Source organism: Bos taurus, chromosome 29, assembly GCF_002263795.3.
Source record: "Bos taurus isolate L1 Dominette 01449 registration number 42190680 breed Hereford chromosome 29, ARS-UCD2.0, whole genome shotgun sequence".
NCBI classification, from domain to species: Eukaryota; Metazoa; Chordata; class Mammalia; order Artiodactyla; family Bovidae; genus Bos; species Bos taurus.
The window spans coordinates 34403265-34420503 of NC_037356.1; the positions used below are offsets into that span (position 1 = coordinate 34403265).

The 17239-nt window shown below is 41.6% G+C and overlaps 1 protein-coding gene across 8 annotated transcripts in view; it reads left to right on the top strand.

Annotated features, from left to right (window-relative positions):
• The window catches only part of OPCML (opioid binding protein/cell adhesion molecule like), a 1072821-nt gene that overhangs the window by 948815 nt on the left and 106767 nt on the right, over positions 1 to 17239 (top strand). For all 8 annotated transcript variants that reach the window (XM_024986976.2, XM_024986978.2, XM_024986975.2 and 5 more), the window contains 1 exon segment: positions 3432 to 3557. In XM_024986976.2, coding sequence (XP_024842744.1) covers positions 3432 to 3557 — 126 coding nt within the window.

Below are 17239 nucleotides of genomic sequence, written 5' to 3' on the forward strand. Positions count from 1 at the left end.
TGTTGCCAAATTCAATTCAGATGGAAAATAAAATGAGAAGTGTTGAGCGCCTCCCTTTGCTAGCTTGGTGCTGGTAAGACCAGGATGACTGAGCGGCCCCGCACTCCTAGCAGGGGCTTCACTGGAGAAACTGACTGACCAGGAGGTGGTTTCATTCACGGTGGGCATCGCCATGAAGGAAGAGGTGGTGGGAGGACCTTTGAAGCAGAGAATGCAAATGTAAATATTGTGTTTGGGGCACTGATAGGAGGTTAAACAAAGAGGCGACACAATATAATGGAAGGGATTCTGTCATTTATTGACCACATAATTTTTGGCAATTTTCTTACCCCTCCCCATGCCTCAATTTCTTCATTTTTAATAGTGAGAATATTTGTTCTATTTATCTCATAATTTGTGAAAAAGTCATGAGATAATGCACATGTAAGCTATTTGCAAACAAATCATATGTTAATAAGCAATACCTAATATTGTAGTGGTTTGGTTGCTCAGTTGTGTCTGACTCTTTGCAACCTCATAGACTGCAGTCCAACAGTCTCCTCTGTCCACTGGATTTCCAAGGCAAGAATACTGGAGTGGGTTGCCGTTTCCTTCTCTAGGGGATCTTCCCAACCCAGGGATCAAACCCACATCTCCTGCAGTACAGGTGGATTCTTTACCGGTGAGCCACCTGAGAAGCCCTAATACCTATTATTACATATTATGTATTAATAATGATGCATGATTGAAAACAGAAAAACTTTTCCTTTCTCCCACTTTACTGTCTATGTTTCCTGTCTTGCTGGCAACCCTCACCCTTCATGCTGTCCTTATATTTCCTCCTTTGTGGGAAGTGACAGAGGACAGTGTGGGCCTGCAGAGGGTATAGGGGGCAGTGCCTGGGGCTTGGTGAAACATTGGGGTCAACTTCCAGGATCCCACTCCAGGAGGCTCCCTCCTAGTGGGGGGCACTGTCCACACACTGTGGGAAAAGGGGATGTCCCCCAAATATCTGTAGAATTTTGCCAATATCTCCTAACCCAGCACCTTTTAAATTATCAGACAAACACATCTGGAAATTGTAGCTCTAAATTGGGGGCTGTACTAAGTGAACCATCCTTGGACATCACAGATCCAATGTCCTAAATCATCCTCCATTGATCAGCTATGCCCCCCACCCTCCCGCCTCAGCTGTGTCCACCTTACAGTAAGTGAGATGCTTGGGTCTCGAGAAAGAGCGCTTCAGACAGCCTAACCCGTCCAAATAAGCGGATGTTATTCTGAGAATATTTTGGAAGGCGCACTGAAGTTGTTGCTTTATAAAAATGAGAAAAAAGTATTGACATTTCTAAGCCAGGAATGATTTTTTAACAAGCTGGAAAATACTGAAAAAACAAGGAGTAGGGTTTTCTCAAGAGAGTGCAATGTAGTTAGAAAGCACACTATTCTTTCCCACTGTGTGTTTTGGTAAAATATGTGCAATGAAGTTTCAGACCAATTCCTAATGCAGAAATAATCCAAAACGTGGCAGATTTATAAGCCAGGGACATTTTATTTATTTGCTAACGTGGATTCCCTTATGATGGCAAATGTTCTCCATGTTACTTATGGCTTCTCCTTGAAAAAGACTTACCTCTATGGTCTCAGCAGCATAAAACTCCAGGCTGCAGGGTTTTCTGGATCAAGCATCGGCTATAACTCTCTTCCACCACTGACCCAGGTGGTTCGGAATCTCCTAGGACTCTACCTGTTTGCTAATTCATAATTAAACTGGCAGTTGGAATAAATCAGCATAGATATAAGCTTGGAGCTCCTCTCTCTGCTGACCGTTCTTTTTTGTTGTTGTTGTTCTCTGTTTTTATTTTTATTTTTTTTATCTTTTTATTAAGAACAATTTAAAATCCATATATCAAAATGAATCTGCCACAGGTATACATGTGTTCCCCATCCTGAACCCTCCTCCCTCCTCCCTCCCCATACCATCCCTCTGGGTCGTCCCAGTGCACCAGCCCCAAGCATCCAGTATCGTGCATCGAACCTGGACTGGCGACTCGTTTCATATATGATATTATACATATTTCAATGCCATTCTCCCAAATCATCCCACCCTCTCCCTCTCCCACAGAGTCCAAAACACTGTTCTATACAAAGCGTCTCTTTTGCTGTCTCGTATACAGGGTTATTGTTACCGTCTTTCTAAATTCCATATATATGCATTAGTATACTGTATTGGTGTTTTTCTTTCTGGCTTACTTCACTCTGTATAATAGGCTCCAGTTTCATCCACCTCATTAGAACTAATTCAAATGTATTCTTTTTAATGGCTGAGTAATACTCCATTGAGAAGAAAGCTTTCAGTATCAGAAATCCTCCATTAGAAGCTTTGCCCCACCCCTCTTAGTTTTCAGATTTGTTCAATAGGTTTTTGGATCTTTCTTTCAAAGAGGAGTTAAGCAGGTACCCACATCAGCCTTGTGCCAGACACTGTGGAATAGAGGTGGATGTCATTCCATCCTTATCTTTCAGCACCTCACTCTCTAGGTAAAGAGACAGGCATAGACATGGGTAGGGTGGGGGTGAAAAAGGAAGGAGCTGGATGAACTGGAAGATGAAGATTGACATAAATATACTACCATGTGTAAAACAGAGTGCTAGTGGGGAGCTGCTGTACAGCACAGGGAGTTCAGCTCATCGCTCTGTGATGACCTAGAGGGGTGGGATGGGGGAGGGGTGGAAGGGAGACTCAAGAGGGAGGGGAAATATACACAGAGCCGATTCACATTGTTGTAGAGCAGAAACTAACACGACATTATAAAGCAATCGCACTCCCATTAAAAATGTGTTTACATATATTTAAAAAAATAAAGTGAGAATAAAAGAGAGTGAAGCAGGTATAAAATAATCAACTGTAAGGACAACACATCCAGTTCCTTTGCTAGGGGAGGTGGGGGGTTCTCTTTTCAGGATTTGGGAAGAGGTGAGGGAAAACTGCAAAGGGAAAGTGACCTTTGATGTCCCTTGAAAGATGAGCTGTGTGTTTTCAGATAGGAAGAGAAGAGGAAAAGCGAAGGGGCGATCAGAGAGGGAAGTGTGATGAGATTGCTGCACGCAGGTAGACAGGAACTCTTAAAAGCACTTTGTATTTTCCCTTTGGTTCTACTTTTCCATCCACCGTCAGTAATGCCTGTCTCTTCAGTTACTGCTTGCTCAGAACGCCACCCTCACACACACACACCTGCCTCCTGCTATGGCCAGACCTTACATAGAACTGCTTCCAGGAATGCCCTGTACATGTTGTGTTAATGGTCACATTCCTTGCTGAATCAAGCATAATAAACTGAAATTGTGATTGAGAATAATATCCATGCTATTTGAATGCATGTGAGGCTGATGCCTCCTTTTCTGCAAAGAATCCTTCTCATACATGTCTTTTCTCCTCTGTCTCTTTCCAGTCCCTCCCCAGATCATGAACATCTCCTCAGATGTCACCGTGAATGAGGGGAGCAGCGTGACCCTGCTGTGTCTTGCTATCGGCAGACCAGAGCCAACGGTGACGTGGAGACACCTGTCAGTCAAGGGTAAGGCATTTCCCTGGAGGAAGTTTTCAGAGTTGGTATAGTGAAGTCTCGCTTCTAATGCACAACAGAACTTGAGGAGTCAGAAAACAATGCTGTATTTGTAGCTCAGTGATGGACTAGCAAAGAGAGCACATGCCTCTGTCACTGGAATTCTGAAGGATTTACAGAGAACATTTACTGAATCATTTCCCCAGGCCCTTTCATGACCTTCCTTAGAAGCTTTTTGTTTTCCCAACTATGAAGGGCAGAGGTACCATAAGAGTAACTTACAACAAAGACACTAATATCTCAAGGTGGAGATGCACTCGTCAAAGGGTGCTCTGTCCTTTCTTGAAGTAGAGTGCTAGAAAGTGCACTGAAAATATTGGTGTTTTTGTACATCTAGGAGAGAAAGGATCTCCTTCTCAGTGTTTTCAGAACATTTATCCAGAGTGGTAAAAAGTGATAGAGAGGGTTAAGTACTCTCGCGCCTGCTGTGCTGGGAACTCGGTGATTGGTATTAAGACTTTAGCCGTGGTCATCTCCAACTTAATAGGGAGGGACCCCGAAGAACAGCAGATCTTATCCTTTTGGAAATAAAACTTACTCCGAGTTGAACTTGAAGAGATGGGCAAAGAGCCACTTGGTGTATTTACCCTGTTAACGGAAACTATGATAAATTCTATAAATTATATAAGAAACAAGTGCTCTCTCAGGCATTAGAAAATCTAAAAGTGAAACCCAGTGAAAAGGAAAATGTGTGGAGTGTGCCTGTGTGTGATATAAAAATAATATAAATCTAGAGGAAAACCTAAGAATAAATCTTAGGAATGTTGAACTAGACAAGGACTTGCTAGGTCACTAAAAGCTCTAAGCGTAAGAGAAGAATGATAAATGTGTTTTGTATTATTTTTCTGTGGTTCCCATAACGAAGTACTGCGGTGCTCGTGGCTTAAACAACAGAAATGTATTTCCTTGTAGTTCTGGAGGCGGGATGCCTGTGATCAGGGTGTAGGCAGGGTTGTCCCTTTTGAGACCTGGGAGGGGACGTCTGTCTGTGCCTCTCCTCAAGCTTCTCGTCCTTTTCCAGCATCTTTGGTGTTTCCGGCTTGTAGGTGCATCACCCCCTCCCTGCTGTCATTGTCACATCTTCCCGTGTGCACCTTCCCGTGTCAGATTTTCCCTTGCTATAGGAACATCAAACATACTGGATTGGGGATGTTCTTTTATGACCTCATGTAATCTTAATTGGGCTTTCCTGATGGATCAGAAGTAAATAATCCACCTGCAATGCACAAGACGTGGGTTTGATCCTTGAGTTGGGAAGATCCCCTGGAGGAGGGAATGACAACCCACTCCAGGATTCTTGCCTGGAGAATCCCACAGAAGGAAAAGTCTGTGGAGTTGCAAAGAGTTGGGCATGATTGAGTGACTGAACAATCAGTTCAGTTCAGTCGCTCAGTTGTGTCCGACTCTTTACTGAAAAATAAATTATCTTAATTACCTCTGTAAATTCCCTATTTCCAAATAAGGTCACTTTCTGAAGCATTGGGACTAGGTATTATTTATTTATTTTTTGGTGGGGGTGGGGATGAAATTCAGCTCATAACTGGGTTCATCAAAATTAAAAACACCATTGAGTAAACAAAATGACAAGTCAAAGACTAGGTGAAAACCTTTGCCATACATACACCTGACAAAGATTTTACATCTACACTATGTGAAGAATTCTTATAACGCTAACAGCCTACCTTGAAGTGAACAAAACATTAAAACAGACAATTCACAAAAGAAGATACATGAATGGAATAAGCAACATGCTAAACGTATCTGTCTTAGAAATGAAAATTAAGCTGTAATAGAACTCCACTACACAAATACTAGAATGAGAGAAATTGAAAAGACAGACCGTATCAAGTGTTGGTGGGGTTGTGGAGCAACTGAACTCTCATACATTGACTCTGGGACTGTGAAATGGCATTGCTACCTAACTCAGGTTTGGCTGCTCACCTCCAAAAGCCAGTAATTTGAGAGGCAAGCATCAGTAGAAAGGAAAGATGCTTTAATCAGAAAAGCCAGCCATCTGGGGAAATGGTGGGCTCGTGTCCAGAGACCAACTCTGAGGGTTCTGTGGGCTAGGAGAGTTTTTAAGGGAGGAAGGGGGAAGAATCAATGAGTCTTCAAGGTGGGAGTCTGGGTTCTACATCTCCATCGCGTATGGACTGCTCTCTTTAGTTGTCTTGCCCCTGCGTGATCTGCTTGCAGGATTGCTTGATGGCGGAAGGGAGGGATCTTAGAGGCAGAGAGTTGGTCTTCTTTTTATCTAAGAAAAGAGTCAGCAGGTTAGAGGAGGCATGGTTTACATTCAGGAGAGCACAGGTCCCGAGTTAGGTTAAACTGCCTGATGATCTCACTAATATAATTAGGTTCTTTTAAGGTCACAGGAAACAGAAATGGCCAAACAGGAAAGAGACTAAAGAGCTGCATTCTCCATAGTATCAACGCTATGGAAAACTGTTTGCACCTTGCTATAAAGTTAAACATACACTTAGCATATGACCCAGCAATTCCACTTCTAGGAATTCACCAGAGATAAATGAAAACCTATGTCCACAGATATGCACTGTACATAAATGTTCATAGCAGCTTTATTTGTAATAGCCTCAAACTAGAAGTAAGCCAGAACCCTCAACAGGTAAAATAGCTAAATCATAGTAAATTTAAGCAGCAGATGGCTTCTCAGCAATTAAAAGGAACAAATCATTGATACTTGTAAGAAAATGGATGAGTCTCAAAAGCATTATGCTAAAGAAAAAAAGCAAAAAATTAGACACTGATGTCATTCATATGAAATTCTACAACAGGCAAAAATTAATCTAGAGTGACTGAAATCAAGTCAATTATGATGTAGGGTAGGGATTTTTAATAATTATCTACAAAGGGGTACAAGGGGCATTTTTGGGGGTGATGAAAATCTTGAGCAGGGTGGTTATTATGTTGCTGCTTAAATTAGCAAAAACTAATCAATGCTATGCTAAAAATAAGTGCATTTCATTGTATGTGAATTAAATCCCAATAAAACTTAAAAACTAAACACATAAAGATATAGGAAATGACCCGAAAGTGCCCTCCTAGTTTGGAACATTAACTATGTGAGAAGCACTTACAAATGGACACTGGATTTTTTACCAGGATCATTGTTCAAAATTTCACCATCTAATGTTCTCCATATGCATTGAGAACACATATTTCAGCACCTGCCTTGTTATAGAGAAAGATAATGATAATAAATCCCCAGACACCTTTTGGGTAAAGACCTCAGATATTGAAATCCAAAATGTCAATATTGTAAAGTAATATTAACAAGAATATTAAAAGAATCATAAGGGGTATCAGGAAGCTCAACTTTAATATAAATACAGCGGTAGCTTGTGTTCCCAAAGATACAAGCCCTGTGGAAATTTTGCTGTAAGTCAGGGAGAATTTTGATTTATGTTATATAAAAAAATATGTCTAACCATCAGACCGGCTTCTACGTTTTTGGTAAAATCACATGTCTTTATAAATGCTTGAAATCCAAGAATGCATTTATTTGGTTCTAAACACACAGTTCTCTCAGCCTAGGAATCTCTTGAAAGGCACTTTGATTTTATGGAAATGTTTTAAAGCAATTCTTCATAATGGCTGTGCGGTAAAGTTTGTTTCCCGCTTAAAATATGGAAGATTCATCCACATTCTTAATCTTTTATATAACACAGTATTTGGAATTCAGCCTCAAAAACAAAAGAATATTAAATTTACATTTTCTCTCTCGCCTTTAAGTCTCCCAGCCCATGTTCAACTTTCAAATTCCCTTTTGTCTTTCCCTTGCTCTGGCCTTCACTTTGCTGTCTCTTTTTTCTTCTATTCTCTCCCCCCTCCCAATGACACTTCAACATATAAACTCAAAGCCTTGTTTCCTGAGTTTGAAAAGCACTAGAACCTGGGAGATTTGCACATTTCAAATTTGTACCTGCAGGTGACCACCAATATTTACTTTTAGAAGGACGCTCCTTCTCACTTGGAGTTAAGGCAACTTTGGGAAGTTGTTTGTAAAAGTTTAGAAGATCAGCCAATACAACTTGAACATCAAATAGCATTTTTAGAACAACTGATTGTTTAGTCCATCCAGCAAGAGTAAGAAATAGAAGTTGTAATGGCGTTTCCTTTGAAATTCCAACAAAATTGCACCAGAGAACATAGATTACTGGACAGCTATGTTCCGAAATGTTAATGCAATGTTTGAATACGATTGTTTAAATTTGGGTACCATATACAAGAATGAATAACCAAGTTCCATTTAGAAAAAGAATATTTTAATGACCAGATTATTAAAGATTAAGAATTGTGGTTATGGTTTAAGATGACAGACTAAGCACATGCCAATCTCAAGAAACTATAGAAGAAAAGGTAAAGGTGAACAAATTCATGATCACACTAGAAAATAGGAAGCATTTGTGGATATGAAACTATGAGGAATCTCTGAAATATAAAAAGTGTGTAGAGACTTCCTGGAAGTCCAGTGGTTAAGACTTTGCTTCCACTGCAGAGGGCATGGGTTCCATCCCTGGTCAGAGAGCTAAGATCCCACATACCTCATGGCCAAAAAACCAAAACGTAAAACAGAAGCAATATTGTAAAAATCCAATAATGACTTTAAAAAATGTTCCACATCAAAAAAAAAATCTTAAAAAAAAAATTACGTAGACACAATGCACGAAAATTTCAGCTCAAAACACAGGAATATGATGTATGCCTGAAATGATAGCTGAAAAAGGCAGAGTTTTAGGTCATACTGCTGGTAAATGTTAAAAATTGACTAGGGCTGAGGGCGGGCAGGAAAGGGAGGCCTGGTGGCATTTGCCAGTTTCCATGGTGTCAATGTTCCCATCATTGCCACTTTCCTTGGAGCCCCTTTAAACTAACTTGATTGTTAGGTATTTTTTAGGTGTTTATTCCCTAATTTCAGGTTTTCATAGTTTAGATTTTTACTTTGGGTACTTATTGGATTTATTTTAGGCATTTATTGGATTTACTAGAAAATGTGACACTTGTTTAATAGACTTCACACACACAGAAATATGTTCTGAGTGACCTGCAGCTTAGGAACTAGGATCATGCTGCAATCCCAGACCAGGGAAAAATGGGCAGGTCCCAGAACAGGCCCCCAAGGTGGACAGGCAAGGGGCCAGTGTGTTTGGGATACATGGCGGGACAGGCTGTGGGGCTGGAAGGAGCGTCTTCTCTCAGGGTGCCATGTAACCCCCTGCAGGGCCTCCATACCTGGTGCATTTCCAGTGCATGCTTGGAAAGGCCAGATGTTTGGGAGGGATAAAGTCTTCTTTTCTGTGTCCTCTCCATGGAGGTTTTAAGATGACAGCTATTCACCTGTGAGTGAGCTGCTGCTACAGTCGACTCATATTCAGTAATACCTCAGGGAGCAAGAGAATGAGCAATTCCACAGAAGTGAGTTTTCCAGGTAACTGAAACTGACTCCTTTATGCCTTAACGTGAGTGGTCGTTGATGGAAGCAGTTTAAAAATGTATTACGGGCTTTTCTGTTTTCTTGAGTAGAATGGGTGTCGTTTGGCCTCCTTTTAAAAACTGTAATAACATCATACATATCAATTGTTTGTGCCTCAGTGTTTGAGGTCTGGATAACGACTAACATAACCCTAAAATACTATTTAAATTGCTGTTTCAGTTTTTGGTAGTTCTTCTATCTCTCCTTCCTTCTCTCGTATCAGAATTGTCAATGCTTCCTAAAGCCATGTGTGCCTTTTAGCATCTGCATTTTTTTCTATCTACTTCTCTTTCTCTCTCTTTTTCATAAACTGTAATAAGGAGGAGGAATTGTTCTTAACCTTCTTTACATGTTGAGCGTTTTGGTCCAGAAATGCCAAATCTTTTAAGAGATGGCACAACTTTGAGTCCTTGGCTTGATTATACAACTTGAAGCTTCATGGCATGTCAATTTTGCTGTATTTAAAGGAGAGCTATTCTGTATATAACAGCTCAGAATTGCAAATATGACATGTGAATGATTTGGTAACTTTAAGGAATGTCTGTGTTGATTTGAAGACTGTGTGCCATAAATCTGAAGTTTGAACTTCTGTATGTATTCCTGGTGGCTCAATGGTAAAGAATCCACCTGCAATACAGGAGACTCAGGTCCGATCCATGGGTCAGGAAGATCCCCTGGAGAAGGGGATGCAACCCACTCCAGTATTCTTGCCTGGAGAATCCCATGGACAGAGGAGCCTGACAGCCTATAGACCATGGGGTTGCAAAGAGTCTGACATGACTTAGCGACTAACACTTTCACTTTCCTTTCAATTTGGTGTGCTAGAAAAAGTACTGAATTAATGTAGCAATCTTTTTTTACAAAGTATTGTAATCTCAGTTAAGAATTTAACTGAAGATATAAAACTCAAGTGATTTCTATATAATAAATTGAACTGTAAAGATAACTTGTGTGTGATTCTGAATTCACAGATAAAGTATTTTTAATTCCTCCTTGAAAAAAAGAAGTCCACATAACCAAGTTGATGAGTCCTGACTAAGAAGGACGTGGTGGGGGACGGCATTCTCTGAGGAAAGACTTTGAGCTTTCAAGAATAAGTAATAGCTTTGTCTCTGCAACATAACATAATCTTTATTTTTTATTTTTTTAAATTTTATTGGAGGTATAGTGGCTTTACAATGTTGTTAGACAACTACATTTTATATTGAACCAAGAACAAAAGATTTTAAAAATCAAGCGAAAACATAAAAGCTAAAAACGTTAAAAGTAAAAAAAAAATCAAATTTATTGTAAAAGGGATAAATAATAAAGAATAAAGACCATTTAATCTAAAATGAAAGCAAGTAAAACAAGATAAGGAATAAGTGTTAAGTACACATATCCTGGGGCTTTCCAGGTGGCACTAGTGGTAAAGAACATGCCTGCCAATGCAGAAGAGATTCGGGTTAGACTTCTGGGTCTAGAAGATCCCCTGGAGGAGGACATGGCAACCTACTCCAGTATTCTTGCCTGGAAAATCCCATGGACAGAGGACCGTGGAGGGCTACAGTCCATGGGGTCGCAGAGTCAGACATGACTGAAGCGACTTAGCAAGCACGCACATATCCTGAGGGGGGCGGGGTGCAGCTTTGTTCTGGATATGACAGTGCTAGATAAGTGAATTCCATCTAAGAGGGATAATTCCAGCAAAATCCTCATCCTTGGTCCTGACCTGGCTGAGCAGGTCAGTCTCCCTCCTGTTCTCTCTGCCAGGTGTTGAGGTTAGCAGATATACTCGTCCCAGAATGTTTCCACTCCAACTCTTATTTTTCATCCTGGATGTCCTTGAGAAGGACATCTTAAAAGAAATTACCAAGTCCCTCACATTCCAAATAAAGGAAGTTCCAACTCATACTCATGTATAGGTGTCAGCTCCTCATGGCTGGCAGGGTTAGCTTCTGGATTGTAGTTATTCAGTCAGTCATGTCTGACTCTTTGCGACTCCATGGACTGCAACATGCCAGGCTTTCCTGTCCTTCCCTACCTCCCGGAGTTTGCTCAAACTCCTGTCCATTGAGTTGATGATGCCATCCAACCATCTTGTCCTCTGTTGCCCCCTTCTCATCCTGCCCTCAATCTTTCCCAACATCGGGGTCTTTTCCAGTGAGTCAGCTCTTGGCATCAGGTGGCCAAAGTATTGGAGCTTAAGCTTCTAGGTAGACCTAGGCTTCAGATTCTTGTAACTTGGGATTGAAATCTGGCCCAAGCAGTTAACTGCCTGAGTGACTTTAGAAAAACCACATCATCTCCAGGATTCCCAGTCTCCTAGACTGCAGAATGGGGCTATTTATGCCAACTTCCTCAGATGATTACCAGGACCAAAAGACAGAATGAATGGAAGGCTTATAATTGCACTGGGCACACATACATGAGTTGCCAACAGTGTTCTAAATTGCCTTTGTGCCATGTTTTAATTTAAATTTCTTCTTAGAATCCTTGTAGCTTACAGCCATCCTGAGAGCTGGTTATGTTAACATCATGCTTACTGTATGTCAAGCCCTGTTATACACTTTACATGTTTTAGCTAATTTACTGCCCCAGTAGCCCTGAAAGGAAAGTGCTAATATTTATAATTGTGCCTTTCTTATTATGCATTATTATGCCTACCTCTGTCTTTGTCTCTTACTCTTTAACATCATGAGTCATTCATTAGTCATTCAGTGCCTCTCTGATCCACCTGAAAATTCAGAATGACACAGCAGTTTTATTTGTAATAGGCAAACTGGGAAATAGTCCAAATGTCCTTCAAGGACTTCCTGGTGGCTCAGACAGTAAAGTGTCTGCCTACAATGTGGGAGATCCAGGTTCGATTCCTGGGTCAGGAAGATCCTCTGGAGAAGGACATGGCAACCCACTCCAGTTTCTTGCCGGGAAAATCCCATGGACAGAGGAGCATGGTAGGCTACAGTCCATGGGGTAGCAAAGAGTCGGACATGACTGATCGACTTCACTTCACTTGTCCTTCAAGGGGTGTCTGGCTACACCCACACCTTAAAATGTATTTCAGCAATAAAAAGTAAATGAACTATTATGTCAGTTGACATCATAGGTGGACCTGAGGGCATTATAGGAATGCACAGAGTCATTGTCAAAGGGTAGGATGCTGTATGATTCCACTTTTAAAACATTCCCTAAATGGAAAAAGTGTCAAGATGCATAACCTGTCAGTGGTGGCCAGCGGCTGGTGCAGGGGAGGGAAGGAAGTAGTTCAAAGCACTTGCTTTGCCGTCAAGAGACAGCTCCGTGCTTCGATTATTGGGGTAGTTAGATGAATCGATATGCATGATGAAATGTTAGAATTAGACACAAAGGTATAAAATATAGGTACAACCAAAAAAAACACAAATATCTCAGCCCCATCACGTGGTTAACTGTACCGTGCCCAATCAATCACCTGCCTTAATGACATGCTTTAGTTAGAAAAGATACCACCACTGGGGGAGCTGGCGATGAGTACACAGACCTCTCTCTACTATCTTTTCAACCTTTTGTATGTGTGTGTGCTTAGTAGCTCAGTCATGTCCGACTCTTTGAGAACCCACGGACTATAGCCCGCCAGGCTGCTCGACCCTTGCAATTTTTCAGACAAGAATGCTGGAGTGGGTTGCCATTAAATCAATAATTACTTCAAATTAAAAAATGCAAACTAGGAATCATAAGTAAGATGAACCTCTAGGTTTCCACTAACAACATGCTTACGTAAGAAAGTACTGTTTATAAAATATTTCCATAGGCATCATTTCAAGAGGGTTTATAGCAAGCCTCTAAAATAGGTCAGAGAAGAAATATTTCCCAGGCAAAGAAACAGGCTTGAAAAAGTTAATGGCAAATGACTCACAGGTGACTACAGTGGGAGATCTGTGAAAAGAACATTGTCCTTGTTTTCCAAGTTCATCTTTGTCTGCTGTACAAAGATTGAACGGGTACGATATAAAGTGATGTATTTTATCAAATTCCGCTTGTTATCTGGGGCACCCCTGCTCTTACATTCTCCTCTCTAATTCCACACCTACCTTCTTGCATCTGGACAGTTTCTAGCCACCACTCAATGTTGTGCTGAGAAAAACACAGCCTCCAAGTGGAAACCACTTCCCTGCCACTGTCTGCAGTAGGTCTCCATCGCTTCTCTGCTTCAATTAAGAAAAACCTGCAGAGACCCACCAACCTCATTTCTCTTCTGAGTCACCCCAGGTACCAGTGCCAGCCACAGATGGGATTGCCATCAGCTGACCCACTGCCTCACCCAGTCCTGCGCCCACTTCTCTGTCTCTCTGCGAGGCAGCCAGGATTCTTGTTTCTAATCTGAAGTTGTGTGAAGAGCCTAATTAATCCCCGGAGTGTGAGAAAGAGGTGTCTGAGTTGAGAAATCAAGGTTACCCCTATCTTGCTCAGTGGAACAGTTATGGGCAAACAAGCTGTTCCTCTCATATTTTTGCAAAGCAAATTCATGTTCACTAACTTTGGTTCTTGTTGTAAATGAGAAGTGTGTGAAGGTCTAGCCATGTGCTTTTCGCCATATGGGCTCCCATATGTTTTCCTCCTTTGCTTGCGTACATTTTCGCTTTGGCACGCACATATGCCTGTTTTTTTGCAACTTAACAATATTAAAACTAATCCCATTTATGCTCCTTTTGGGTGAGTTGATTGAGTCATAAATCCTTGTGAATTTCTTCTTTGGGAGACTAAAGTTCTTTTGTGTGAGCAGGGGAGGGCAGAGCATCCTGTCGGAGGGATGCGGGCAACCAGCATCAGCATGGAGCTGATGTAGCTGATGGCCCTGACCCTGGCTCCAAAGTGATGAGTTGAAGCCTGGGGAACTAGGAATGTGGGCTCAATGCCTTGGGAGTATCCTTGTCTCTTCCTCCCTGAGGAGAAGCCCTCATTAGGAAATAGAAAACAATCCTCAGAGTTTTCTTTCTAAGGACCCAGGTGAAATAACTTACCTTAGCAGAAGCCATCATGAGATCTTGAGCTGTGATTCTTCATGTGTGACTATACTTAATGCTTCTCACCCTCTACACCAAGTTGATCAACAATATAGATCAGAAATAAGGCTGCCCTGGAGTAACCTTACCTTATTCCTCGGACTTTTTAGATTATAAAAATAAGAATGGATATTAACATGTATTATACTGAGTGGGAATAAAAAAAGCATAGATATCACTTTGCCAACAAAGATCTGGATGGTCAAAGCTGTGGTTTTTCCAGAAGTCAGGTACAAATGTGAGAGTTGGCTCATAAAGAAGGCTGAGCACTGAAGAACTGATGCTTTCAAAGTGTGGTGCTGGAGAAGACTCTTAAGAGTCCCTTGGACAGCAAGATCAAACCAGTCAATCCTAAAGGAAATCAGTCCTGAATATTCATTGGAAGGATTGCTACTGAAGCTGAAGCTCCAGTACTTTGGCCACCAGATACAAAGAGCTGATTCATTGGAAAAGACCCTGATGCTGGAAAAGACTGAGGCAGGAGGCAGGCGACAGAGGATGAGATAGTTGGGTGGCATCACTGACTCAATGAACATGAGTTTGAGCAAGCTCCAGGAAAGTGAAGGACGGGAAGCTTGGTGTGCTGCAGTCTGTGGGGTCGCAGAGTCAGACATGACTTAGTGACTGAATGACAGAAGTACCAGGTGAAAAGCCCCAGTAACTCAAATGCAAAATTGGAATTGGGAATGCTGCCAGATATCTGTTGTAAGATGGTGTTCTTTCTTTTGCATTAACTCATTCCTTTGTTCGGTGCATTAAGAATATTTGTTTCCCTCTACAGCAACAATGATGTGTAAAGCAGGTATAATTCTTGCCCTTGTGGTGCTTATAGTCTAGACAGAGAGATAGTCATTAGCTGGATCATCAAGAATAGGTCATTTCTGAGTGTAGCAATTGCTCTAAGGATGGGTGACAGAGTGGTGTGAGCTAGACTAGGTAAGTCTTTCCTGAGGTAGTGATGCTTGAAACAGACAGAGGAGATGAAGAGGAGACACTTCTCTGGTGGTTCAGTGGTTAGGACTCCATGCTTCCACTGCTGGGGACAGGGGTTCAATCCCTGGTCAATGAACTAAGATCCCACAAGCCACGCCTCATGGCCAAGAAAAGGAAGATGAATAGCAGTTAAGGATGGGGATACAGTTCTGTGATACAGCCGGGCCAACTGGAAACCTTCCAGGTGAGGGGAATAGCACATGTGAATGCTCTGAGGTGACAGGGTGTGGCTTTTCAAGAAACGAAAGAACCTTGTCTTTTTATTTCTAAGTCATTTTTTTTTATTAGAAGAAAACTCATCCTAAGTTTATTTTTCATATGGCTGGGAAAGATCAGAAATGTTTCAGTTGCATTTTACCTGAGTTAATTGCTAATGCAGAGAACATGCATTTTTCCCCTATGACAAAGTAAATTATTTTTTCAGTTTTCCTTTTAATTGAAGTATAATTGATTTACAATATATAAATTAGGAGTTTGGGATTAACAGATAACACACTATCTGTGTGTGCATGCCTGCTCAGTCACGTCCGATTCTCTGTGAGCCCATGGACAGTAGCCAAGCAGGCTCTCCGTCCGTGGGATTCTCCAGGCAAAAATCATGGAGTGGGTTGCTATTTTCTACTCCAGGGGATCTTCCCCACCCAGTAATCAAACCTGGGTCTCTTGCATTGCAAGCAGATTCTTTATTGTCTGAGCCACCAGGGAAACCCTCAGATATACACTATTATATATAAAATAGATAACCAACCTGCTGTATAGTACTCAATATTTTGTAGTGCCCTATAAAGGAAAAGAATCTGAAAAACAAAAACGGAATACTTGTATGTGAAACTGAATCACTTTGCTGTACACCTTAACAGGTAGATAGCAGGAGAGACCATGGGCTGGGGTAGGGGAGTCAGGGGCTGGATCATACAGAGTCCTTTATAGAATTTGGTCTTTATTCTAAAGTCACTAGAATGTGCAAAAATGAGATGTTCTGGCATCAGGATTTAACCAGGAACATGGCATGTCTGATCTACTCATTATCTATGTAAATCTGCTGGATCACTAAACCTTTGTCTCCATTCCCCCACTATCAACCAGGAAGGAGTCAGTAGGAATAGGCTTCTTTACAGAGGAAGGGTAAAGGGAATTTGGAAGTATCTATTCCAAATACTTTTTAGATGATAATGTAAGAAGGGATATTAACATGTATCTAGCAAGTGAAAATCCCAACTAACTCAAAAGTAAAATTAGAATTGGAAAGGCATCCAGGGCTGCCTGCCGTCTGTTGTAAAGCATCCTCTATGCTGTTGTGATATCAAATTATGCCATTGAAATCAGTTGGACACTGATAAAATTGAGACTGGCTTTACAAGTGCTGTAGATCTAATTGGCCTCAGCGGTGGGTCCACAGTGACTTTTGCTGCTGAACAAAAATTGTAGGCTTCAATAGAAAATAACCAGCCTGGCTTCACACTCACACACCTCTGGAGATAATGGACTTTAATTTAGGCACAGAGCTCCTACATCTGGACAGCTGTTGAAGGAACACCAGAGAAGTGAGCTTCCTCCCTACTTCCTGGATGGGCACCCTTGATGGTGGACAGAAGCACCTCCGGGCCAGCCACGAGCTCTTGTAACTTTTAGTATTCCTTCTGCACAGCAGTTTATGTCTCTTCCTAAAAGCCTCTATATCTCCAGGACCAAAGTTCCTCTCTATTCTTGCTCCAACTTGCTCTGTTCTTGCTCCAACTGTTTTAAATTGGGTCTCTATTGTTTAAAGCCAAAGTCGTTCCGGTTAAATTCACTGTGTGCTGGACAGGCAGTGTGTGAGCCAGCTGAGCCTAGTACGGTCCCTGCTCTGAGCTCAGAGGGGAGTGGGGAGGGACTCGTAACATGATGTTGCCATGTGGTGTGGTGAGGGTCTCATCACCAGGGAAAGGCTCTTCTTTATAGAAACCAGACAGTTAGGGAGCTGCCAGGGTTCCCGGTTAATTTCAGGACCACTGTCTCCATCATGAGTTAGGGACCCAAGGGTGTTGGGAGGCCCTGGGAGTTGACTAAGGAGCACTGGGTTGCTAAGGGGATTCCACGCTTAAATCAGTTAGACTCAGGCCGAGATAGACACATGGACTCTG